At 39.4% G+C, this 26084-nt stretch overlaps 1 protein-coding gene across 1 annotated transcript in view; it reads right to left on the minus strand.

The window, feature by feature from the left end:
• The window catches only part of CPM (carboxypeptidase M), a 36407-nt gene that overhangs the window by 9907 nt on the left and 416 nt on the right, over positions 1-26084 (minus strand). The window contains exon 3 of the mRNA XM_050324004.1: positions 7341-7438. Coding sequence (XP_050179961.1) covers positions 7341-7438 — 98 coding nt within the window. The remainder of the gene's footprint in view (positions 1-7340; positions 7439-26084) is intronic.

The raw sequence follows: 26084 nt of genomic DNA on the forward strand, positions 1-26084 counted from the left end.
ACACTTTCGTTACATTCCCTGTTACACTGCTTTATTTTAATGCTGGGGAAACCAAATTTGTACATAAAACTTTGGAAAAAGACATGGGAAACCATCTGGATGCAGACTTTGAATCAAGGAAAGGCAGTGGTAAAAAAAAAGCTGAACACATATTTTTGTTCGTATAAGTTTGTATAACTTGTGAAAGATGACAGGACATCTCTTTTTATCAGATTTCAGGTAAAATAGTGGCAAGTTCCAGACCCAGAGTTAAGAACAATCAATCCTATTCTACCCCAGAAGCCACTACGGCAGTGTTTACTGGACTATACTTTCCAGAGGCACTTTCCATTGCACTGTGACCCATGCTTCAAGGGCACTATAGGGTTCCTAAGCCCTCCTGGAATGGGAACAAGCCAAGATGTGCAACTAGATGTACTCTAGAGACAACTTAGTTCTACTTTATCTCCAAAAACAAAGCTTGGTAAATCACTGCAGGCTCTATTTCAGAGCTACAGCATCTCAGTATCTTTTAGAACTAGTCTTGCACCACTAAGTTGGAAATATTGCAAAGAATTCTTTTTTCCAAAGTAAGCAACACAGAGTGGCATTACCAGATGAACCTGATGTTGCAGATACACATCTCCTTGCTTTAAGATTACATTAATAATTTTTTCACAGATATTGCACAGAACATTCTGAGTTGGAAGGGATGCACAAGGATCATTGAGTCCAACTCTTAAGGAATGGCCCCTGCAGAGATCAAATCCACCACCTTGGTGTTATTAGCACCATGTTCTAACCAACTGAGCTAATTTCAGGTAAAAGGCAGGTAGAATCAAGTAGGGAAAAAGCAATACTTCTCCACAGCTATTTGCTGCACTCATTATCTTGTTGAATTTTCACATTGGTGTATTTTAAGTGGCAAATTCTGCTTTTGGTATTAAGGAAATTGGAACATAGACACAATCCAGCAGGACTCTGCCTGGATACATGATGGGGCAGGAGAAGTGGGTATAGCTGCTGTTCAGGTTGGGAACAAACCATGTCTTGCCAGTTAGATGCCAATTGCTGTTTATTGCAGAAGAAACAAACTTAGAGTCAAACCTGACTCGGCTCAGTTGCGGATCACACCGTTTTAAGTGTCGTACCTGAAGGCAGCCATGGTCTCTGAACTGGCAATTCTGCCATGCTGTTTGCACTAGGAAAAAGGAGGAGCCCTTCTCTTCCCACCCTGCCCCCCAGTAGATTTGTTCTTAGATTTTACCCCTGTTGCTGGTCTCTTGCATGCAATCATCAAGTAATCTGCTAGGGGAAGCTGCATTACTCAAACACATATACAATGCCAGTAACTAAGTGGTTCTTTTTGCAGACACTACAGAAAATGGGCCTTGAAAAAGGGGGCAGGGAAGGTACCTACTTTCCTCCATTTCCAGTAGCTTTCAAAGCAGCACCTGAGTAGGTGAAACAGACTGCTCTGCATGTTTGATAAGTGTACTCCGTGACATTTACAAAGAGATGCAACAGAACCTGTCTTGCACAGGCAGCTCTTGAACAGGGTGATAGACATCTTGGGAAGAATATAGGGGTGGGTGAAGGAAGGAAGGGAGAGAAACCAGCCAAATTATGGCCCTGGGCATGAGAGATAAAGCTAAAAGAGTCAGAATCAGCAAGAATGGCCCTACCACAGAGACAGCTAAACTACAGACAAGACTGCACTGCTGTCTGGAGAAACTAGGAAAGGGTTCTTCTCCTGCTGTACTTCTCTTCTGTGCCTGACCAAAAGAAAGGGTAGAGAAGCAGGAAAAGAAAGGGGGAAAAAACAGATAAAGAAAAGTAACTAAAGAAGATAATAGAAAAGGACAATATTGACAAAGAATGAAAGATGACCAGTTTTTCACAAATTACATTCTTTGCACTTAAAAGTTAGCCCCAGACTTAGTTATGTATACAGTATTTTAAAAACTAACTCTATTTTATAGGAATCCTTGTATAGCTATTTTTGTACCCAAGTACTCAGCACATTAAATTATTCAGATTATCTCTAGCATAAGAGAACTGGTCCTTTTATCATTGCACTTGAGGGAAGAATATACTTATTACCACTGTTTTGGGTTTTATTTGGATCCAGAGTACCCTGCATTTCTTGAAAAAGTACATCTGAGGGTGTCTGAAGGAGAGGAAAAGTCTTTGTTTCTGGGAAAGCATAGCTCAAGTTTTGATCAAGCCTTTGGAAAGCATCTGCTGTTCAATCAAGCTTTACCCTGGTAAGCTGTATCTGTTGATAAGAGTTATGAGTTACTTAGTTTTTACTTCAGAGCTTCAAATAAAGGATTTGGATACACTGAAGGTAGGTTGCTGACAGTAAAGTCAAGGACAGACACCGTAACCTGCCTCAAGTCTCATACAGAGATAGAGAAGAGCAGGGGACAGCATTCATATGCTCTGCGCCTTTGAGAAGACATAATGAATTGCAGTATCCCGAGTGTGATGCCCAGGTGTTTTTAAGTTTCTCTGTGCACTTTCAGCTGTCAGTTCCCTCCTGTGCCCCAAAGGGAGAAAGTCAGCAGGAAAGGCTTTCAGTGTTCCTCAGGGGAACTCTGGAAGGAAGAAGTGTGCATGTGTCAGGGCACGGATCAACACTGTAGAAAAGGGTGTGACTGCTGTTTCTGTACATGTATCCCTTAAACTTTCTGACTCTCCCCCCTGGCATGGCTGTGTCAGCACCTTGCTCAGCTACCAGAGGGCTTACTCAAGAAGCCAGTTAGAAGATTAAGGTTAGCTTCAATTGGACCCACACTGTGACACTTTACTGCAGCACCCCTGGTTTTAGAACATTGTTGTTACCACATGATAGAGACCATAGGTGGATGGACTCTGCCCATTTTTATTATTAAAATTCTTTCCTTAAACATAGCCTGGTTTTTAAGTGGAACAATGTCGAAAGAAAGATCCAAACCATCAGGTAGGACCTGTTTCAGGGCAACACAGTCTTGCCAGTCTCCTTGCTCGAGCCCCAGTTGCTCCACAGGCCTAGTTCAGCATACCAGGCACGACCTCACCTAAGGAAGTGGAGTTAGAGCAGAGAAACCAGTAGTCCATCTACGTTTCCCACTTAAACACCACACTTACAAGATGTTATTTCTAACACTTGTACAGCATTAATTATTATGCACCGCTACAACACACCCCACTGTGTTTGTCCTTCTTTACTAAAATACACCAGTGTTAAAGTGACTGTTTATGCAAATAGTTTGGCAGACATCAATTTATTTCTACAGCAGCAATTACTATGAAAATCTGAGAATAGCACATGTATGACAGGGAAGTGCAGTTCATTGGTTTATCACTGAAGGAAATGGCAACATAAAGCCTGCTTTTGAACTAGTTACCGGTGTGAGTTGTTACTGCCTGGACAAATTCCACAAGGCTTCAACTGACTGACAAACAGATAGCTTTTCCTTTTCCCTCTCAGAAAAGTGTGAGGAAGATAAGGAAAAAGGTAACTGGGGCAAGGCAGTGTTGAACTGTGTTGAAACAGATCTCAGCACGACCCAGCTTTTTTTAAAGTCTGTTGTTAGCACTGAGATTTGATTGCTATGAATTTTGAAACCTCTGGTGCTTCTGACCTTCGTAACATTGCATCAGCTGATACTGAAGTCAGGTGGAAAATAGTTCACAATGCAATTTTTTTTAATAAATGGGGTTTTTTTATTTTCTAGAGCACATATTATTTCCCTGCACACCACTTTCATAATATATTGCATAGTACTAAGGACATAGGAACATGTGCTGAAAATTCCTCATAGCATAATTGTTTTTGTGCAACTAGGTGATTAAAAAAAAAAAAAAAAAGCTTTTTTTTTCTATAGTGCTATCTTGATAGTGTAAATGTAGCTTCCATTTATTTTCTTGGAAATAGGGAGTGAGAAATTCTGTACAAGAATTGGAGTTGTCATTAATTTGTTGTTTAAGTTTTTTTAAGTCTCAATTAAACTGATTACAGATAAAACGACTCCACTCCTTACTCATCTAAGCCCTAATCACACCATATCTCAGGAAACCTTATTGTGGATATGACCATGTCTGTGATGACACGGAAAATAGGATATGGGTACTTTAATTTATTTCACAAGACAAGCCAGCAAGACAATCTCATCCTTTCATGTAGGTTAACTGACCTATCAGCTCAGGCTCAGTTTCACATAATGAAAGAGGCAAAATAGTACTACACTAAGAAAATACAGCGATCAGAAGTGGATGCTTTAGGAGAAAAGGAGTGGTATCAGCATTGCCATCCTGAGAAAGATGCTATCTTGTGATGGCCCAGTTACACTGTAGCTGCAGAAAGGTAAGAAACCCATGTACTTAATAAATTAAAGGGAACAAGCAGAAACACACAGGTCATTTAGGGTTTGTTGAGACATGCTTCTTCTTAAAGGATTTCCCTGCTGTGATACACCTGGTTCAGGAACAGCCTTCCAATTAGATTCTATGGTTTAGCTGTACAGAATAGACTCAAGTCACTGGCACAGCTGGTACAAACGTGATAGTTCTACTCCATTTACGACTTCGGGGTGTTTAGGGGATTGGTTGTGGTTGATGTTAAGTGGAATCAGTTCTTCCCCAGGGAGGAATGTGTGAGTGTACAGACTGAGAAAGAGAAGATCTTTCAAGCAAGAGTATGAGGTTGGGATAAGAGAAGCAGCTGCCTAATTTAGAATAGGAGCTGCCCCAGAGCAGCAGGCAAACTCTCCCTCACCTTCCCCAGTGCAGTCTCTATAACATTTCACAGGCTTATGCATTTTGTACAGTCTGTTAGTGCCATTTTGATGAGTCAGTTTAAATTAGTTTTAAGCTGGTTTGGGTTAAACAAAAAGTACTCCTAAAGATGGTGTCCAACTTCATACAGTCACACAAAGAACAGGAGGAGTCTTTTATTGTCTCTCCGTGAATCTGGGGCAAAAGTTCACTCTATTTGGCAATGATGAACATAAAAGCAAGTCTTTTAAATCTTGGCTGGTTACGTCTTACAGTGTTAAGAAAAAAATCAGCCAGTTCTGAAAAAAAACTTTTTTCCTAGAATTTTGTACTCACATTATTTTATTAGAACTTCCCTATTGGGCAACTCTCCAAATAGATTTTCTTCCAGCAGCATGTGTGAACAGCCCACACACATGCAATTTAGGATCCTTCCCAACTTTTATGTTTTAGGAGCAGCTGGCCAGCTAACTCAAAGTTAAGTATCATTTGTGTGATCATGACAGGGTAGAAGGGCAGCATGACCAAACAACACTTGAGAACAGAACTTTTCTCATTTTGTATCATTTATGGAAAGCATCACTGAAGCACAAAAAATCTAACTGGATCAATGAAGCCATAATCCCACAATTTGAATTTATGAAAGACTCTGGCACACAAATTGAAGCTTGTCATACAATTAGGGCAAAACTTATCTGCTTAATATATTGAGGGAGTAGTTGAATCTATCCCCAGTGACTGTCCAGCAGAATCTTAGATTATGGGAAAAAAAAAATTCAAATTCTCCAATGCCTCTCTATATGAGGAATTCATTTCCTGACATCTGAAATACATTTACAATCAGATAAAAAGCAAACACCAACTGTGCATTATATGTTTACATTAAAAAACCCCATTAGGCAAAGATCATCATGAGGGCCTGAAAGAAAGAACAGCTCTATTTCCAGAATGTTCCCTAGGTGCATGCTTGGTCTAGTGAACAAGTGAGAACGTAGCACGCCACTCAGTGTCTCAGTGTTATATGGTATCCAGGCATCTCAAGGATCAACCCTGTTCAGACTGTCTGGCACTGTGTATGATTTTAAAACAAAATCTTGTCTCATTTCCTCATGAAGACAGTAAAAACCTTAGATCCTAGGCAGTGATCTGAGTTGCCAATCTGCAGCAAATCCCAACCCTATGGATATGCAAATGGTGCTTGTTTCTATGTTCAGAGCTCCTTGTATGTATCCACCTGGGCAGGGATAATGGCACGGGTGCTTCGTTGTGGAAGCTTCAATATCTGTGGCCTTTTGCAGTGCAGCAACATTGGGTATGAGAGTCATGCCATGCTGGATGAGATCATATCTTGCTCTCCACCTCCTTCCCATCAAAGCTAAGTGATCTATAGCCATAGGTTTGTAATTCCCATCAGCAGTCTGCAGTGACTGTCATACGGACCCTCAGATCCTAGGCACCATGCGCTCCCCTGCTGACACAAAACAGGTTTCAGGAGCTGCAAACCCTGTCTTGGGCATCCAGTAACACATTTGAAGCCATGAATCAGCCTCTTCCCACACAGAGTTAAATTCCAAATCAGTCAAATTTCCAGCAGCACTTTGAGCACAGTCACTGTCAAACAAGGTGAAACTAGTCTAACTTGGGGAAAATTCTTGGCACAAAATGTCACGAGTGCCTGCAGGCATGCAAGTGCTCCCACACAGTATTGTTAATAGTAATAACTTGTGATACATTGCCCTTTACACAGGATGTACTTCCTACTACACGTATTTTTCTTAGTTTCGGGAATTCACAGACTAGCATATATATTTATATATATATACATACACTCCTGCTAAATTATTTAACCCTCACATGAAGACTGCATAAAAATATATTGCACAGTTAAAACGTTTAATGAACATGACTAATATAAGCAGGTAAAGCTAAAGAATAAGGGAAATAGAAAGCAAGAAAGTACTATAGAGAAGAGTGAAGCTTTGATTCTTTCTGATCCAGATTCATGTACTGCACCAGGAAGGCTTAAAATCACCATTTTCTTATTTATCATTAATAAGTGGGCATTCTTCCCAGAGCAAGTTAATTGCTTTGGAATTGCTTTTTGTTTTGTATTCACTGTGTTAGCTCAGGTGAATTTAGGTGTTCCTAGCTTAAGGTTTCCAAGATAAATGTTCTGCCTAAAATAAATAATTTGATGCTTCACAGCAATTATAATTTAATCTTAGGATGTATTTGAAGAGTTCTATCATATTCCATGCCTAAGCAATAATAATGTACAAGCAAACTACTGAATCTGACTCACCAACAGGAAAGTTAAAGCCTCTGGTTTTTATCACTTGAAGAAGACAAAGCTCTCTGCTTAAGAGGGGTCTTGGATGTAGGATTGTAGGACCCTTCACTATGATGTAAGGTCTGCTAAAGCCTTTCCACCAAAACAAGGGAACTTTATTCTTAAAATTCCTCAAGAAATACACACATATTATGTCCTCTTTCAGTTATGACATACCTCAATAATAAGTAGCACAAGCCAGAGAAAAGTTCACTCTAAACCCCTGGTAAGTGTATTTGGTATAAATGACATTGCAAAAATTGAAACGTACCTCATCCCCATGCATATTAGCAACATACTTGAACTCTGGAATGCCAATCTTATGATGGGTTGGAAACTTTCCCAGAACAAGAACCCACAGGTCTCTACCTTTAAGAGGGGAAGGGGAAAAGACATTTTTTAAACAAGTATAAAATCATACAAGCCTTAGAAGAATAAAAAGAATTGGTCATTGAGGCCACCATACAATTTCCATTTCATATTTCATTGGTGCCCAGTCACTCCTATATATAACATATCAAAGTAGACTGTGGAGTGCTTTTATTCTATGAATATATGCTATATTAGTTATAGGAACAAATATGCTTTGCCTTCTGACCAAGTATGTAGTGAACCCTGCAATTTCTACAGCATTTAACCAGTACTAGAAAAGAAGGCTTTTTTTTTTTGTAATAAACATTTTTCAAATTGAATGAAGCAAACAAGATCACTCTTCCCCCCAAAATATTACATTATAAGGCTTTTCTGAAGTATATATAGAAGTTTTCATTATCACAAAGAAAGAACATTTGTTTTTGTACTAAAGACAACACAAAAAAGCTAAACACATTCATGCATTACTGCTCAGAAAACAGGAGGTACCAGGAAGAGTTGTATCAGAGACATATTCCAAATATATCAGCAGGGAAGGAATTAATAGCTATAGAAAGAGTATTAGTTAGGACCACTAACGCTGCACAGGAAGCTGAACTTCAAGTAACAAAATAAACAAACATACATGCGTTTTGGAAGTCCTCTTTGGTGGGTGGGGGGAAATTTGTAAAAATTATTATTTTTATTGATACTGTGGCATTTCAGACCTCATCTGCAAAACTCTGCTTCCCGCTAGTCTGCTCATTGACGTGGAAAACTCAAGTTTCAGCAGATGGCAGCAATGAAACTGGACCAGTTCTTTGATAAAAGCAGTCACAGCCTAGAGATTGCTAATGCCCAGAGCTTGCACTCGTGCTACCTGTCCCCAGCTCTCACACAGGACTAGTTGGGACCCATGAGCTGTCTGAGAAGAGCGCAGCCATCATTGTTACTTACAAGAAAGAAGAACGTAGGTGCTGCTATAGGCAGTACTATAAAAAGCATTATTTCGCAAATCTTTGTGGATCATCAAATCTGCAGTAAACAAGCTCTGGAGCATATAAATTTCCCATTCCTCAACCCATGACCTCCATGGTCATGCACAGGCCACAGCACTCTTGTTTGCTTTTCTAGCTGTGTGACTCACAACAGTTATGCTACAAGGGTCATGGCTTCAGGAATGGGAGAAAAAAATCAAATAGGACTGAAAAACACTGCAAGATGCACTGAAACAATTCTAAGAGGTAAAACTGAAGACAGCTTTTTCCAAACTAAATTCTCATTTAACAGGTTGAGTCAGTCTCAGCTTAGGAGACAGCACTGAGAGCTGACAGGTTCAACAAGAAGTGATCTCAGGATTCCTGTTGTTACTCTAGAAGACATTGCTGTTCAACCCTTGTAACCATGTGCTATGCACAAAGCTGTGATATGCTGCTACTGACTCTTTCATTAAAGGACAATGTGAGAAAGCAATCCATATTTTAAAAAATAATTCTGTGGTAAGTGATTTGGCAAGGAATCTAGTTATTTGGCTTTGTTTATGCAGAGCCCCTGCTCCATTAAAAAAAAAAAAAAGGACACTTCTGTAAGCTTAGACAAGTTATAGAGTGGAGTACCCAGAGATACACGCTTTTAAGCACATCCTTCTTCAAAAAGGAAAGCAAGAGAATACCTAATCCCTATCATCCTAGTCCTTCTCTCCTCCAACCTCAACCATTCTGCAATTCTGTGAAAATACATGACAAGTCTTGCTGCAGTAGTATATATGTGGAACTGAAAACAATCCTAGTTGTGAAAAACATATGCTACTGTTATTCATGATCAAGTGTGGACAACAATCTCAATTTCCATCTCTGCAATGTGTCCTTCTCTTCATGGTTGTATCCTGGGGCAACCTGCAAAGAATTACCAAGGAAGTCCTTCCAGAGTGCTCCTATGAGTCTTTGTCCATATGCCCTCTAAGCCATTCCTCCCAGCTCCCATTCTCTCTACTGGAAGGAAATTTCAGACATCCCTCCTTGGTTCCAGTGTGTCAGTTGCCGTATGGACTGCTGCACCAAGCAGAAGATACCTGCTTACAGTTGAGATTGCAGCCTTCTCACCACATCCCAAACCCAGAGTTGACTACTGCAAACCTAAATGTGCAGCAGTGAGGGGTTCATCAGACCTAGCAGCAGCGCCAAAGAGCACATCCAACATCTAAAAGTCAGCAGTGAAATTATAAGATTAATGCAACAAAGGACCTATACTGGAAACCTGATGGTCCCAGTTCTCTCCCAGATAAAGACAGATACAGATAAATTATAACACACAAGGTTTCCTACAGAGGAAGCCTATGTCTTCAATAAGATTATAAATTCATTCAGGTCTGATACTGCCCATTATCAGAATGAGTACCAACCACACAGGGCTTCAGAATACCTCAGAGCCAACAGGTTTAGTGAATTACATGTAAAAAGACCTTTCAGAGCAAGTGAAATAAGTGCCAATTAAAAGCATTACTTTCCTCAAATCCTTGATGATTTCCTGCACGAGCAGAAAGCAGTGACTTAGAAGGTGAGATGATTTAAGGTCCTGAGCCTGCACTAAACTAACCAATATATTTACTACATTTATATTACCTTCCTGTACATAATTATTATCATAATATATAAAATAACCAATTGATCACAGCAGCCAAGCAATGCTGTAGTCTCTAGAACATGAAGCATCTTATCTCACCAATAACCAGATGTTAAAATTAGCCCCTGGTTTTATTTGAAAGGAAGCAGATCACAAGGGCTATTTCAAATCCAACTACCAGCAATGACAACACCCTCATCCATTGCTACAGACTTCTTGGAGTAGCTGGTGAACTAATGTAGAACAGTGTGATATTTTTTAGCCACTTCCCCATAGCAGTACCAGCACCAATTCAGTACTGTACATATACTCAAACAACAATAGTCCAAGTACAGGTAAAATGCTCTAGATGTTTCCATAATTTAAGACTTTCTACAAATAATATTTTATTCTGTTTTCAAATTTTGAAAAAGTACTTCTAATGGCTTGCCATGAGCAGTGCTCATTCCTGCTGCTCTCACTGTGAAATTGCCCTCATGGGAAACACAAGGAAGAGCTAAGTATAGACTAACATTAAGTACTGATGTAAATTGGTCTTTCCAGCATTAGTATTTAGACTGTTTATAGTTTGTGTGAGGGCCATCTAAATGATAAACACTCCCATGAACTGAGATACCAATTATTTCCTGGCATTTCCAGTTTGTAAGAGGTATTAAACCTACCATTAACAATTAAAATAAATTCCTAGGTCTGCTCAGCCTGCAGTACTGGATAGTATACTTATGAGGAATGATGTAAGATTTCTTTCCATATGGCAGTAATTAACTGCATATAAAAAGATTAAGCATATGGATGGTTTCCTTTAATCAGTAAAGCCTAGATAACTCTAGTTTTGTACCTGAGGTGAACAACTAAGCTTCCTCTCATGATCTGAATCAACTGAATTTATGCAAAAAAACCATTCCTCACTGCCAAACCAGAACTGACATCAACTAATTAGTGAACTATATTTCAAGTAATCAAGACAAACGTATGTTTCTAACTGTGTGTCTCAGGACAAGTAACAAGACTTGTTTTGGAACAGAGCCAGATCACACAGCTTCTTGCAGAATGAGCAATCTTTTAAACTTTTTAAAATGTTTCCTAGCATTGCCACAGTTCACAGCATAGTATCAGTACTCTAAAGAGATCTAGAAAAACTAGTAATTAAAATGGAGAATTGAAACTGATCTCTAGATCTAGTGAAAAAGAAACCAAATCAGTTTGTAGATGCTGGAGTCCGGATTGTGTCCTGAATTTCATTTCTACTTTTCTTCACTCGTTCTTTACAGCTTCATTTATGAAAAACTTGTCATTTCAAAGAAAGTCATGGGTAGGAAATGAAGTGGAATGACTGGGCAGTGCCCCTGACCCACTGTCAGTACCCGCCAGGCCAGGCTAATGATTCAAAAGTTTGCTGGGGGGACCACTTCGACCAAGAAAAACAATAATCTCATTACAGTCCTCCTGGGTTGGCCACGTGTTGGCCACTGGCTTCATGGGTAGGAACTGCAGTAATGCTGATCCATGTTGAGGCAGTCCTTCCTCGAAGGGAGCAGGACAGAGAGGAGGGGAAGAGAGATTGCCACTCATTAGAATGCAAGGTCACAAAACAATTTACTTGTAGAAACAATCTCTGAATCATTCAACAGCCAAGGTTGGAAGGGACCTCAAAAGATCATCTGGTCCAACCTTACATGGGAAAGGGAACGTAGATAAAATTATCAAGCACTCTGTTCAATTGCATCTTTAAAACCTCCAGTGATAAGGACTCTGCCTCATCTCTGGGGAAGTTGTTCCAGTGAATGATTGTTCTCAATATAAAAATTTCTTTCTTATATTGAGATTAAACCTCTTGCAGTGCCACTTGTATCTGCTGCCTCTTGTTTTTTTCCACACGGCTCCTTGTGAAGAGAGAGGCTCCATCCTCTTTGTAGCCACCCTTGAAATACTGGAATCCTGTGATGAGGTTCCCCCCAAGCCTTCTCTTCTCCAGGGAGATGAGCCTCCTTCGATCCTTTCTCACAGGGCAGATTCTCCAGCCCTTTGATCATCTTTGTAGCCCTCTTTTGGATCCTCTCCAGTCTGTCCTCATCTTTCCTGAATTGTGGAGGCCAGAACTGGACACAACACTCCAAGTGCAGCCTCACAAGCACTGAGCAGAGTAGGATGATCACATTTCCATCTCAGCTAGTAATGTCCCTGTGGATGCAGCCCAGGATCTGATCCACCTTCATTCCTGCAGCAGCACACTGCTGACTCGTGTTCAGCTTGCTGTTCACCAGGCCCCCAGGTCCCTTCCAGCAAGGCTGCTCCCTGGCGATGCAGATCTCACCTGTACTGCATGCTTTGGTATTCTGTCCCAGAGGCAGGATTTTTCATTTGTCACTATTAGTATTCACACTGTTCTTCATAGCCCACCCTTCCAGCCTGTCCAGGTCTCTCCAACATGGCTTACCCTTCTGAATGGTCCACCTCACCACCCAGATTGGTGCCATCAGCAAGCATGTTGACAGTGCTGTCAATTCCATCATCCATATCACTTATAAAGATATTAAACAGTGCAGGGTCCAGTATTGACCCTTGGGAGTCCCCATTTGTGACAGGCTACCTGCCTGAGTAAAAACACTGTTTCTCACAGCCTTCTCCTGGATAAACTGGCAAGATACAGATTGGATAGGTGGCCTGTGAGATAGCTAGGAAACTGGTTAACAGACCAGAGTGACCGATGGTTTTTACTCAGGCAGGTAGCCTGTCACAAATGGGGACTCAGAGTTTACCTTGGCTCTAGATCTGACTGAATACTTACTTGAACCATATAGCTCTGAACATAGCTCACACAAAACTTGCTCTGACATTAGCTAAAAAATTGAGGGCTTAGAGTTTAGGTCCAGGTATCAGACACGAATCTACTTGCATCCATCTGTGTTACCTATAAAATGCATAAAGCTAGATTATGAAGAAAAGACAATGTGGCATTATAACTGATCAAATTAATGACCTCAAAAAACCATACTTTTGAGATTTCATACAAGGCACAACAATTTACTTTGCTTTCTATTTCACATCCTCTTCCTTAAAACTTACTAATTTTTATCCTTACTTATGCCACATTTAGTAACAAACTCTAGAGGCCAAGTGGCATATTATCAGGGTGGTCTGCATACTATCCAGAAAGACAGGAGCCCAAGCTGTAGGGAAGGTCACTTTAGAAGTAAGAAAAGAAGACAGAGATGCAAAACAAAAAGTTCAAAGACCTTAAAAACTTTGTCATAATTCTGCAGATTGTTACTGGCTACTGATATTTCAGCAATCCTGAGAACTCACAGTTGGGCCTTCATTCTGTTGTGCTTCACACAAACTTTTCAAATGTTTCTGACCCCCAAAGTACACCACCAAAGCACTGAAAAATAAGAAGGGGGACAAGACAGACAAGATTCTATTTGATGAGAAGATGAGAGGGTGGTGGCTATGCCTTAGGCATAGCTTGTGTCAATCCTGCTCAATTCCAGTATAAACAGAAGAGCTCCAGCCTAGATTCTATGATGAGAACACCAAGTAACAGCAGTGAAATAACACACCAGCTTTCAACACACCAGCTTACAACAGCTTCCACTGCCAAAGCAACCTCTGCATAATTATGGTTTGACAGGAGAAACAATGCAAATAACGAGAATCTGCATTACTTATGCAAAAATACTGTGAGGAGATGGGATGGCATGAGAGTCACTCCTTGATAAATTCTTCTGTAGATATACCACAATTCCCACATAATCTCTCATACACTCTTTAATCCACTTTAACTATGCACAGTAATATTGAAAACATTTCCCTAACTGCATTTGGCAACATATTCTGCTGTGTGTTGTGATAGTCCATCCTTACTTGCTACCTGTAACACTAGTGTAAATCTATGTTAATTGTTACCATGCAAGATACTGAGGCATTTTACAGTTTTCTTTTTGCTGCAGAACTATATCAGAGTATCTTCCCAGCTGCATCTGACACCTATTTTCTGAGATTAAGTCAAACTATGTTCATTAATACAACAAAAATTCCCTATCTTGCAGGAAGAGAGAGAGCAAAAAAAACCTAAAAATCAATCCTGGTTTGATCACTTATAACTTTTAAATCACATTCACGGTAAATCTTTTCCCTTGCTAACCCAAACCATTGTTTGCCTTTTAATTTTTCTAATCTGTACTGGTGTTCCCTGCAGAGCTCAGTAACATGTAACGTAGGCATACAATTGCTATGTATGTGCACACACATAGGCAAGAAGATGGAATAGAGACATTAAATTCTCATGTATAACTTCATACAATTCTTCCAAGCTTCAAGAGAAAGAAAAAATGTTTTCTTCTCCATGATAACAGCAGGGCAACACTGTCTTCCAGCAAAACACTAGCACAGCTAATGGAGGACTTCAGGAGTAATTCCCTTTTCCTAAGCAAGCACCAGCAGCATCCATGCCCCAAGGCACGCTGATTTGTCATCACAGATTCAGGATAGAAAATCTAAAGCCATTTTGGAACTTGTTTTCTGCAAGGGGACTGCCCAACAGCACACACGGCTTGATTCAGATTCTAACAGAATTTGAGGTACCAGTACATTATCTGTGAGTTTAATCCAGCCAGACTTTTGAGTAGAGCACTCTCAAAATAAGCTACACACTTGAATCTGGGATCAGACAAACAACTGTATGAACAACTGTAGTACATCAGATTCTTTTGCGAGCATTTATCCCCAATTTCACTATACCATGTTATCATGGTCTACTGAGATAGAACAGATTATCTAAAGATTATATCTAGAGTAGCATTGACATTAGTAATGAACAAAGGTGGTATCCCCAGAAGAGCTAGGACACTTTAAATATAAGAAAATCTTCAAGGTATTTGAAAGGATTAAAAAGATACAGATCCATCACATACATCAAGGCCAGGCACATGTGGCAATATTCGGCATGGTGCTTATCTAAGCAGAAAAAAGCCAAAGGAACTTAAGGTAACTTTAGGCTGTGGGTGTACCACGGCCACTGCTTAACTTAAGGGATATGTGGGAAGAGATCAGAAGTATTACAGACATAAATCTCTTTCTCCCAAGGCAAAAAATAAATAGAACTAACAATTTCCCACTGTTCAATAAGCCCCTATCTACTCCCAGAGATTATACCAGCCAATCCAATTTAGAGTCAGTCCCTTATAAGCAGAACTGTCAGAATTACCAAAGACTCTTTAAGAAACACAAGATACTGTTTATTTGTATCCAAAGCACTTGAGAAGGGAAGGGAGTCAAAACAGTTCATGGTTCAGATGCTTGCTTATCTTGCCAAAGGTTTACAAATCTTCTGTTGATTAGGACATCCATAGGTACTTTGGACATTTTCACAGGACTAGTATCTTATGAGAACAGCAACTCTTTCTGTCCTAGGTACATGACTCATCCATTTCCAGTTCTCATAATCAAGCTGAGCACAAGACTATGAAATTTGTATACACAAAACTCTGAAAAATTGCTAATGAGAGCAATTATTGTCTCTACAATAGCACCTTATAGATTATTTGAACAAAAATGAAGAAATAAAAACAAATTTGTAAAAGCCAAACAAAAACAAGACAGAGGGAATATTGTTTTCAAATTAGTATATCCTAACCTTATTCAGTATTGCTCACTAAGATGAGAACACCACAGACACACAGAATAGACACATAGAATTAGTCTGAACAGGCTTTCCCCACTATTTACACTAACCGGTTTCATAGTTACTCCCAGAAACCAAACAGACTATTTTTCCTTTTCACTCTTGTTTCTATTACCACAGGGTTTTAAAACCTAGTTCTAAAACCGTGTACTCTATTTTCTGAGACATCTGTGAAACTGGTAGGCAACTAGTAATTTTCAGAAAAGCTATTGTATACATAAAATAAATAAATCTTACCCATTCACAGTAGTACCACTGGACCATCACGAATAAAGTGATTGCTTATAACACAAGCCAGGCACAAGAAGGGTGCTCATTTGTTTTAAATTGTGATTTATCCAGATTCAAGAATTTTGTTTGGCCTACCCTTTTACCACCAGAGGCAGAGAAGGTCAAAACTACTTTGGCCACATAAAGGCAAGAGAGGGGATTGAAAACCAGGAGACTACAGGTTGCTGCTCATATGTGGCTAAGAAGATACTAGAGCACATCAAGGGTTTCAGTGCATTGCAGTGCCTCATTAAGAGACTTGCTAAGCCTACCCCATAATATCTGGGATCTGCCAAGGGTTTTTATGTTTGCCCCACGAATAGGAAGCTCAAAACAATGCACATCTCAGTGTTGACAAGCAGAATCCCACACATTCACACAGTGATTAGCTTCCCCCCTTCCCCACTACTTTTTTCTTTTTTAACCTGCTGGAGGGGGGAAAAAACAGAGGACAGACTAACTTTTTAAAAATTATCCAGTCTCTGTCACAATCATCTATTTCTGTCTTAGTTAACTAACAAACTTGACAAGTTGCTTCCAGTTTCTCTCTCAAAATAGGTAACAAAATGTCTCTCTAGAAACATTAGTTACTGGTTTTTAGAAAAACTAACAAAGACACAAGGCAACAACTAAAATTCAGGCAGTGTTACTACCTAAAAATAGAGGAACTCAGTCTCTTGAACAAGCATGTTCTGGTGGTGTTTATTTCCTCTTGGGATTTTGAGATCAGCTTAATGCAGTTGTGTATCAAAGTATGTTTTGTACTTTGACCTACTTTAGGTACCTCGATCAGGAAATACACTTTGTCAGAAACATCCAGGTTGCACATTGCTAGAAGTGCATACCAGGGAAGACATCTGTGCCTGCCTTATTCCTAGAATTTTCTCTAGCTATTCTTTGGAAAAAAGGAAACTGGACCAGACTAGACTTTCGAACTGATACAGTAGGACTACACATCTTACTGAGAACACAGTTTACTTTTATTTTAGCTTTAGAATAAGTGTTACTTTTTTAGATCTGCTCAAGCTGTGTTTAAATGCCCCAGGTAACTGCAAGACCCATTGATGAAGAAAACACTGGCTAGGGACAAACAGGAAATGTAACTCGACTGTCCTAAATCCACTGTGAGCTCAGCATGCTACATAGCAGATACAGGCATTTAATTAAATAACTAACTGCCATGGTCTGACCTTTCCTATAACAACAAGTAACTCCTAGATCTCAAACTGCAGAATCATCTGCTTAGAAGCATCCTCTAACCTCTTTCTCACATCTGCATAGCTTATGAGAGTGACTGTGCCAGAAGTGGAACAGTTTACAGCAAGGGTATTCTCTCAGCTGGGAGGGGAAGAGACTTAGAGCCAGTCCTATGCATTATTTGCTTCTATCTGTAGTTCATAAAATTAATCTTCTAATTAATAAAAAGTTCAGGAAGCAGAACTTTCAGAAAGTTCAGAAATCATGTGCACAACTAGATTTCATTCAAAGAAAAATCCCAGCCTTAAAAACAATCTAGGCCTCTCCTTTACACAAAATCATGCACAGAACAACTGTCTAATGAACAAACGCTTCAGGGTAAGAAGGTGCATCTTGCCTATCAACTAATTAATGTATTATAAGTAGGTCTCCATGTACTTATGTGGACTAGCTGAGCCCACTAAGCCATACCATAGCAAATCATTAATTAGGTAGCCCTGAGAATAAGCAACACTGGTAGCTCCAAGGATCTACAGCCAGAGGTCCTAGGCAGAAAGGCCATCCAGAGGGGATGCTCTTCTCCTTTTGAGGGAAATGAATAGAGAGCTATCAGAAACACTATCCTACTGAAAAGCCTCATCCTCTGAAGGGAGGTAGGAGAGATGTGTTACTACGCTCTCCTCAAGCTAAAAGGAGAATGTAGACATTCACCAGCTGGGTCAAACTGAGGCATAGGATAAGAGTTTAATTTCTATAATGATCATACTTCATTTACATGGCTAAAAATTTATGCACTGTGCTCCAAAACACAGAATCCTACAAGAAGTGAGAGGGGGGAAACATTAATTTACATCCAATGTGTATCATTGTCAGTATCCTAGGATTCATGTTTTAGCTGGTTTAAAAACAAGCAATCAAACGCCCCAAACATAAAATCTCTTACATACTTACTTTCTCAACACCAGAAAAGTACATGGCAACAGACAAGAATGTAACTGCATCCCCCAGTTGCAATTGCTGATTCTATGTCACACAAACTCCAGAGCATTGCTAACTTTACTGGTGTGAATTACAATATCCAGCTGTCAATTCTGCCTACTTCTAAACAAACACGGAAAGCTGTAAAGTCTTGCTGAGGGAAAACAGGATGGTTGCAGGCTTAAGATGTTTTTATCTCTGAAGAAAAGCTTGACAGATATATTCTGCAACTAGACAACAACAAAGCAAGATGTAGAGAGTAAGGAAGAGAAGAGATTTTTTCTCGCAAGGCCGGTTTTAGATAAATGCTGCTCACACAAACAGTGGACTATTTCTAAATAGATCAGATGTCTCCATTTTGAAGTTACAACATAAAGATTTCAGTACTAGATAACAGTTTATATGAGAAATGTTTGATCTATGTTGCTAGGATAGGTTCCCTTCACACGGTTTTTTGACTTTATTTATTTAGGCTGGGACAGAAATCTCTCATATGCTTTTCCTTCCTCTTTCACAGGAAAAAAAAACCCAAACCAAAACTAAAAAAATCCCAAACAACCAAAATCAAAACTTTCCCACAAAATTCTCTGCAAGAAGTGACATTTAAGTAGCAGAGAACATAGAAGGTGAGAAAAAAATGATTGACTAATTCACAGCAAGCATAAAGAAGGCTTAAGCAAATTACTCTACTTTCACTGCAAGAGAATATGAATGTACTCAGAGTCAGTGACTGCACCTGCAAGAATAATGTCTTAACTTATCAATCTTGTTAAACATCTGATGCTGACCAAACTACATATTTTTTACAAATGATTTGCATAAAAAGCATTGCCATACTGACAGGAAAGTGATGTTAATCTGGTTATCATCAGACAAAATCCTAGTATTTGGCTATTGGAGGACTGATTGCACACAAACTACTTGTGTCACATTACTGGAGTCAAACAGCTAGAGGATGCAGTCAGATGATATATTAAACAGTATTTTACCTTTTAAAGAACTTTTAGCTTCAATTAGGACAAATAGGCTCAGAATTTGAAGCTAATACAGTAACGGTAAGTTCTATTTAAACACATGATTTAGAGCAAAACTCAGTTTGGAGCTGAAAACTTTTAAAAATCCAGGCTAATACTTTTTGGTTTTAAAGTCATGATTTAACTTTGACTAGATAAACCCTGAAGGAGCCAGAACTCCTTCTCTTTTTTTTTTTCTCCTTCCCATCACAATGACTCACATAATATGCTGCAAGTAGAGTTTACAAGGCTGTTAAGATCAAGCCCATCCATGAAGACAAACCTTTTCAATAAAAAAATGAAAACATGTAAACCCACCTAGACTCTTGTCAACATACATTTATATGCCACAAGTACTGCCAAAGACTAAGAGAAATGGTTATGAGGAAAGACACCAAAAAGAGCAAGTGGCACATAACAGGAAAAAAATTTCAGAAGAGGAGCAGGCAAGCATGGGTAGAAGTTTAACTATCACAGTAAGTTTTAGACAATTTTTACATGAAACTCTGGACCAGAGCCAAGTGGCTTTAGTATGATTTGCACGAGGCCCTTGGAATGGAAAATGTCTCATTCATTCTTGTTTCTAAAAATGAACACTGAAAAGCCTCAAACCTTATATTATCTATACATGCCATGTTTGCATGATGAGCCTAATTCACAGTACTAAGGAAATTTGTGGGGTGTGAGATGAGGAGGGAAGGGAAGAGTAGACATTATCAAGGATTGGAGACAGGAGGAAAGCCATCTGCAGCAGTCAAGTGGAAAAAAAAGAAGGCAACACTTCTACACAAACATACCTCACATCACATAACCATGGAAAAAGATAACTCCAATATTGTCTTTAAAGACATCACATTCCCTGTGAATTTTCCTCTAAATAACTTGTTTATTTTCAGGACCAAAAGAATCTTCTCTATCACATTTTATTTCGTTCTTTTTAAATATCCCAGCATTTACTTTGTACAAACACTTAATCACAGGAAACACTGAGAAACTTACCTCAACCTACACTGGTATGTATATAACCTTCTCATGCTATTTTGTAGAGTATCAGAACCTCTGAAACTAACCTGATAATAATTCCACTAGAATACAAACATTTTATAGATGCATATTTCAGCTTTGTTTTCTCCAGCAGTAAAACTCATTTTCTAGTATTTTAAACAAACTAAAACCATCCAGAACATAAATGTATTTAATTTAAATTCAATAAAATTTGCAATGTACTTTACTATTGATGGTAGTAATCCAGGTTTCTTCCATATTGTATCACAATAAGTAAAATAATAAGGTAGACATAATTTTTCCACTACATACACAGACTATTAATATGTAGATGAGACAAATACAATACCTGGTCTTCTATTATTAAATATTTTCACAGGAGGGCAATGAACCTGAAGTTAGCACTCCCCTGTTCAACAGCCACCCATAAACCCCTAAAGGTATCAATCATGCTGTATCAGAAGAGTCAGGAGATTTAAATTGGTCCCTGGCACTTCTTGGGGACAGGTTCCACTGATGTTTGTGCAAAACGATGTCATGGACAGGTTAATTCCCTAGGTTCTCTATTAACTGCATTACCAGGCACATGATTCCTACAGCACTACCTGAGTCCTAATCCCTAGCATGCCCTTTTGCCAAAGTCACAGCTGCTTATCAGATCGAAACCTGGGCATGTGCCATTCCCTTCTGTTTTCCACAGAGGGAAACCCATGAATGCAGGCAGGAACGAGACATAAGGAGACATAATGAGTTCTAACAGGCACCTCTTTGGAATCACTGGGAAATCTGGCCTGCTGGGAGCCCTGCTGAGTACACCTTCCCTGCAGTGCATAACATTATCTGTGCACTCAGCCATGGGCAAGTCCTGCAGGAACTTTAAAACCCACTCCAACCATACACACACATCCTGCCTGCTTCAGCCTCTCTGCTTATGGAGCAGGGGTAGCAGAACACTAATAAGTGATATTCACTAATTCACAAAAAACCAGAAAATAAAAAAATCAAAGTTAGCAAAGTGCTTAAGATTAATGGATAGAATGTGCCAGTGCAAGGGCAACAGAGAGAGCAGTTGAATACTAAGCATCAGAATAAAATGACTAAACCACATAGTTCTCATCCAAAGAAGTTTTCAGGACAGCTCTTTTGCAAGGTATTCCTCAGAATTTCTAATGGAACCAGAGTTAAATCTGGTCAGTTCCCTTCTGTTCATGACTCTACAGTGATGGAATCTGCCAGAGATATTAATCTATGAAGTCAACTTTGAAACTTCACTAGGTAAAGACAAAAGTACTTTAACCATCCACAACTTTTTGCTCAGTGAGGAGAATCTGACCTAAGGATCTTTACAACTGTTCCAAGTTGACTGGAATTCCAAAAATGCAGACTGGCCTCCAGAAAATCTAGATCTAAACCAACCTGTAATTGGCATGCCATCACTTTATCTGAATCTAGAATGTATCTGAAAACAGTTTTTAAAGAGTGTGGATCTACTATGAAAGTCACTTGGCTCTTTCAACAGTTGCTTGTCTTTGTCCTCCTAAGAAGGTCATCAGATCTGTTAGAATCCTTAAGTCTGCTTCCCACCACCTTCATTTTCTTTTCAAATGATAACAACAGCACTGTACCTTGAACAGATTAAAAAAAAAAAAAAGCCACAGATCATATGCATACTTCAAATACTTTTTTTTTTAATGCACACAAGGTTTGCTTGCTGAAGAGTCAGTCTGTTTTTTGCTGGAGTGGCATTAGGCAGGACAAGTTAATATGATTACACCAGGTCACATTCTCCAGACTGATGCAGCTCTGCAGCTTCCTCTATTATTATACAGAGCACACATCGTTCTGAGATTGGATGTATTAGAAAACAGAACTCCTGCCAAAAATCTTTTATGAGTTTATTCAACAACACACCTGAAACAATATAAAAGAATTAAGGTATTTTCTGGGTCATCATACATCTCTGCCTACCAGCCGCTAAGACCATATCAAGTCTCTCACAAACATGTAGATCACCTACAAATCTTGAGGAATTTGAGGATGCTCACTAAATTAGATCAAAAACATAACACTCAGTTTTGTCAGCCAAAGAGCTACATCTTTTTAAGCTCCTTTCCCCTCTTGTTTAAGGATAATAGTTTAGCAGATAAGATGCATAATTAAATATCTTAGCTTCCAAATGTACAAACCTGGAGACTGAACAGGCCATTGCCAGTCTCAAACACATTCTTCCCAGTAATTTGGCAGAGGTGCTCCCAGTAATCTGGCAGAGGGGAATTTCTATATGGTGATGTAAACCACCACAAAACAGATTGGGCTTCTTTTAGTTTGTTTTCCATTGAGGATCTCGGTACTGATTTCGTTGTGTACGTTGCTGTTATAATCCACATACATCAAATAAAACCACTTTGTAAATTTCACCTTAAATTTATCAACAACAGATCTTACTTGACTGCTTAGGTTTTATGCAGAAATAACTGGCTTAGTGGGAAAGAGGAAAGCACCCTATCTCTTTAGTCTTGACCTTAGCAAGCCTTTCAACAGAATCACAGAATCACTTGGATTAGACCTCCAGAGGTCACCTGGTCCAACCCCCCTGCTTAAGCAGGGCCTGCTACTCCCAGGACTGCCCAGAACTGTGTCCGACAGCTTCTGAATATCTCCAAGGATGGAGACCTCACGACTTTCCTGAGCAGCCTGTTCCAGTGCCTAGCCACCCTCACAGTACCTTTGTAAACAAGATGGGAACACATCGAATAAAGGAGTAGACTACAGTAAGGTCACAATCTGGTTGAACTGAGCAGCTGGTGGTTCAAGAGACAGCAAATCATTAGCAACATTCCTCAATGGTCAATACTGAAGCTGATACTGTTTAATATCTTCATGAGGGCCAGGGCTACCATTCAGAGGGGCCTTGGTAAGTTGAAGGAATTCCTCAAAAGAAGGCTCATTAAGTCTGACGAAGATAAATGCAAAATCCTGCACCTGGAATGAAAGAACCTCATATTTGGATCGTGAACCCAGGAAAATAACCCCATGCTTATACAGGCTGCAGACTGGCTAGGTTGCAGCTGTGCAGCCTAGAGGCTGCAGGACGTGGGAGCAATGTCCAGGTGGACAAGACAAATGTGAGTCATTAATGTGTTCTCACAGCAAAAAAAAAACCACCTGTGTGTTTGGGTGGGTGCATCAGCAAGAACCTAAACCAGTATCTTGAGAGAAATTACTATTCCCCTCCACTCAGCATTAGTAAAGCTACATCTAGAGTACCATGCCCTGCTATGAGTACCTGGCCACAAGAGAGACAACACCACCTTGGAGGAAGTCCAGCAGAATGCCACTGAGATGATCACACTGCGTCTTAGGAGAGGCTGGGGCTGGTCAGTTTTTTTAGCCTGGATGCAACTACAGTCTTCCAATAAATAAAGGGACATTACAGAGAGACAGAGCCAAACCTTTAGAGGCACACAGCAAAAGAACAGCTAACATTACTCACAGAAAGGGAAATTCTAATCAGAAGAAGGAAAACATCTGCACAACAAAGGCAGTTGAGCACTGGATCAGGTACTCAGAGACCCTTTAGAATCTCCACCTTTGCAGATATTCAGAAATTGAGTGGAGAGGGCCCTGAGCATCATAATCTAGCTTTCAAATTGGCCTTGCTTTGAATAGGAACTCAGACTAGATGGGCACCAGACCTAAACTATGGGCTTCTGCAAGAAGACTCTATACCCTAGCAGAGCTCTGTGTCTACACACACCAATCATAGTCAAACACTCTTCATAATCCAAGTCTAGATGGCAGAATAAAATACTAGATTATTAGATAAAATGGTAGTAAATCCTAGATTAACAAATCTAATGGGAACAGTAGCCACACATGATAGCAGTAAAATTACATCTGTTGGCTTTATAGACACCACTTTGATCCATGGGATTTTGTATTCATACCAAGAATTTCCGCATCAGGAATGTCAACTTACTACATTGCATTGATCTCAGTTTTATGCTATTGATAATGAGAAACAGAAATTAATTTAAATAAGTACATTTTGCTATCATGGTTTAATGCTAATTGGTAGAGAGACAACACTAGTAAAGTAAGTGCATGCACATACAGTCTTGTTTGTGTCAGCTTAACTGAGAAAAGAGGAATAAAACTTCAGCCCATTGACCAAAATTAAATAACCACTGTTACCACTGTTATTTCTCTTAGTACAAAAAAAAAAAAAAAAAAAAAGAAGAAGAAGGAAAACTACACCCTAATTCAGTACCATCCTCTACCACATTCCAGGGGACTCTGAAGGCACATTTCTTAACACAGGTAGAAATCTCTTAACATTTAGAAGGAGATAAAAGAATAGAGAAGCAGTGAACATTTTTCACTACCATTCTCCTTTACACGGCCCTTAAAGTTTCCACTGCCCACCTATTCCATTCAGGAAAACACTGCAGGCAGAAAGGACATGCAAAAAGCGTAAGTGATCACTTTTGTAATGAATCATGACATGTAGTTGGCAGAACAAGGAAAGCCCACACAATTCTCCTCTCACAGAGTTTGGCAAAGCAGAAGGCAATATATCAAAACCTGAATGATGTTTCAGTGCATTGCTCAATCAAAAGCAAGAGATGATGAATTTCCAGTTTCCATCCTGATGGAACAAAGACAAGCTGAACACTTCATGTTATCAACGTTCATGTACCTAGATATGTATGTATATGCCAGAGTTTCAGTCTCTCAGGTTGGATGAAAGGTTTTTTCCTACCTCCATGAAGATAAGCCAGCAGAGTTCCTGGCAGAAAAGTCAGGATCTAGTCCTATCATCAGAATATTAGCTAAGTTCCCTTAAGGTAGGAAAATGAGGATGGGGATAATTGGTAGTTCGTACTGGAGGGAACTGTACTTACAGGAACTAGCCTTCTCTTGTGTGCATGAATAACATAATCCAATCCAATTCTGCCTTTGATGAACCCAAGAATAACACAGTTTAAATAACTTTACATTCCTTGTCTACTTTGATATACATGCTAAAACAAAGAAGGAAGCATGAAAAGGAAGTACTAGCATTCATCATGATTATCTACAGCAAGAAGAATACAGATTTTGTTTTTTAAAACTCAAGCACAGATTTGATAATAGAAGCTACAACTGTCTCCTTTCATTGGAACAGATGATTCCCTATCTAGTTTTATACCTCTTATCAAAGCAATTTGGTTTCCTGAACTGGATCTACTAAAGTATTTTTTATTTGCTAATAAAACACTAATCTTTCTAATATCTTAAAAAAAAAAAAAAAGTAAATTCTTCACCTCCCCCAATAAATGTATGGTAAAAAAGTACCAATCATAGAGGGATAAAATCAAATATCTATATAAGGCCAGAAAGGTGATTAGGTGATTATTGATTTCAGCACATTTTCCTGTAGGGTTTGAGACTGAAATCCCATTCTTCATCTAAAGCACGGAACGTGGTATCAGCGTGAAATTTGAAATACTTTTTCTAGCCAGTCCAGATTTACTGGAATAATGGATAAAGTTAAAAACCAACCAACCAACCAAAATAAGGTATTTTTAACAAAACCACAAGTTAGAAAACACAGTGTCATGCAGTCCCATGTAGAACAGGCACCTGGCAAATGGGTCCTACACATTTTAGGCTCCTTAAAGACAGCCCTCTTTCTGAAATTGCCACTTAGAAGGTTTCCAATTCTCAAAGACATAGAGGTGTTGGGAGAACGTCTACCCCGATGACACGTATGACTCTTCAGCCAGAGGGTGTTATTCACGCTTAAGCAAGAGGAGGAGGAAACTTCAGAGATTTGTTAGAGCAGCCCCGCCGCCAGCAAGCGCCCAGGAAACGCCACCGCAGCCACCTTCACCCTCACTTGTCCCAGCTTAAA

This window comes from Myiozetetes cayanensis, unplaced genomic scaffold (genome assembly GCF_022539395.1).
Source record: "Myiozetetes cayanensis isolate MyiCay16 unplaced genomic scaffold, myiCay2020 scf3, whole genome shotgun sequence".
Lineage (NCBI taxonomy): Eukaryota > Metazoa > Chordata > Aves > Passeriformes > Tyrannidae > Myiozetetes > Myiozetetes cayanensis.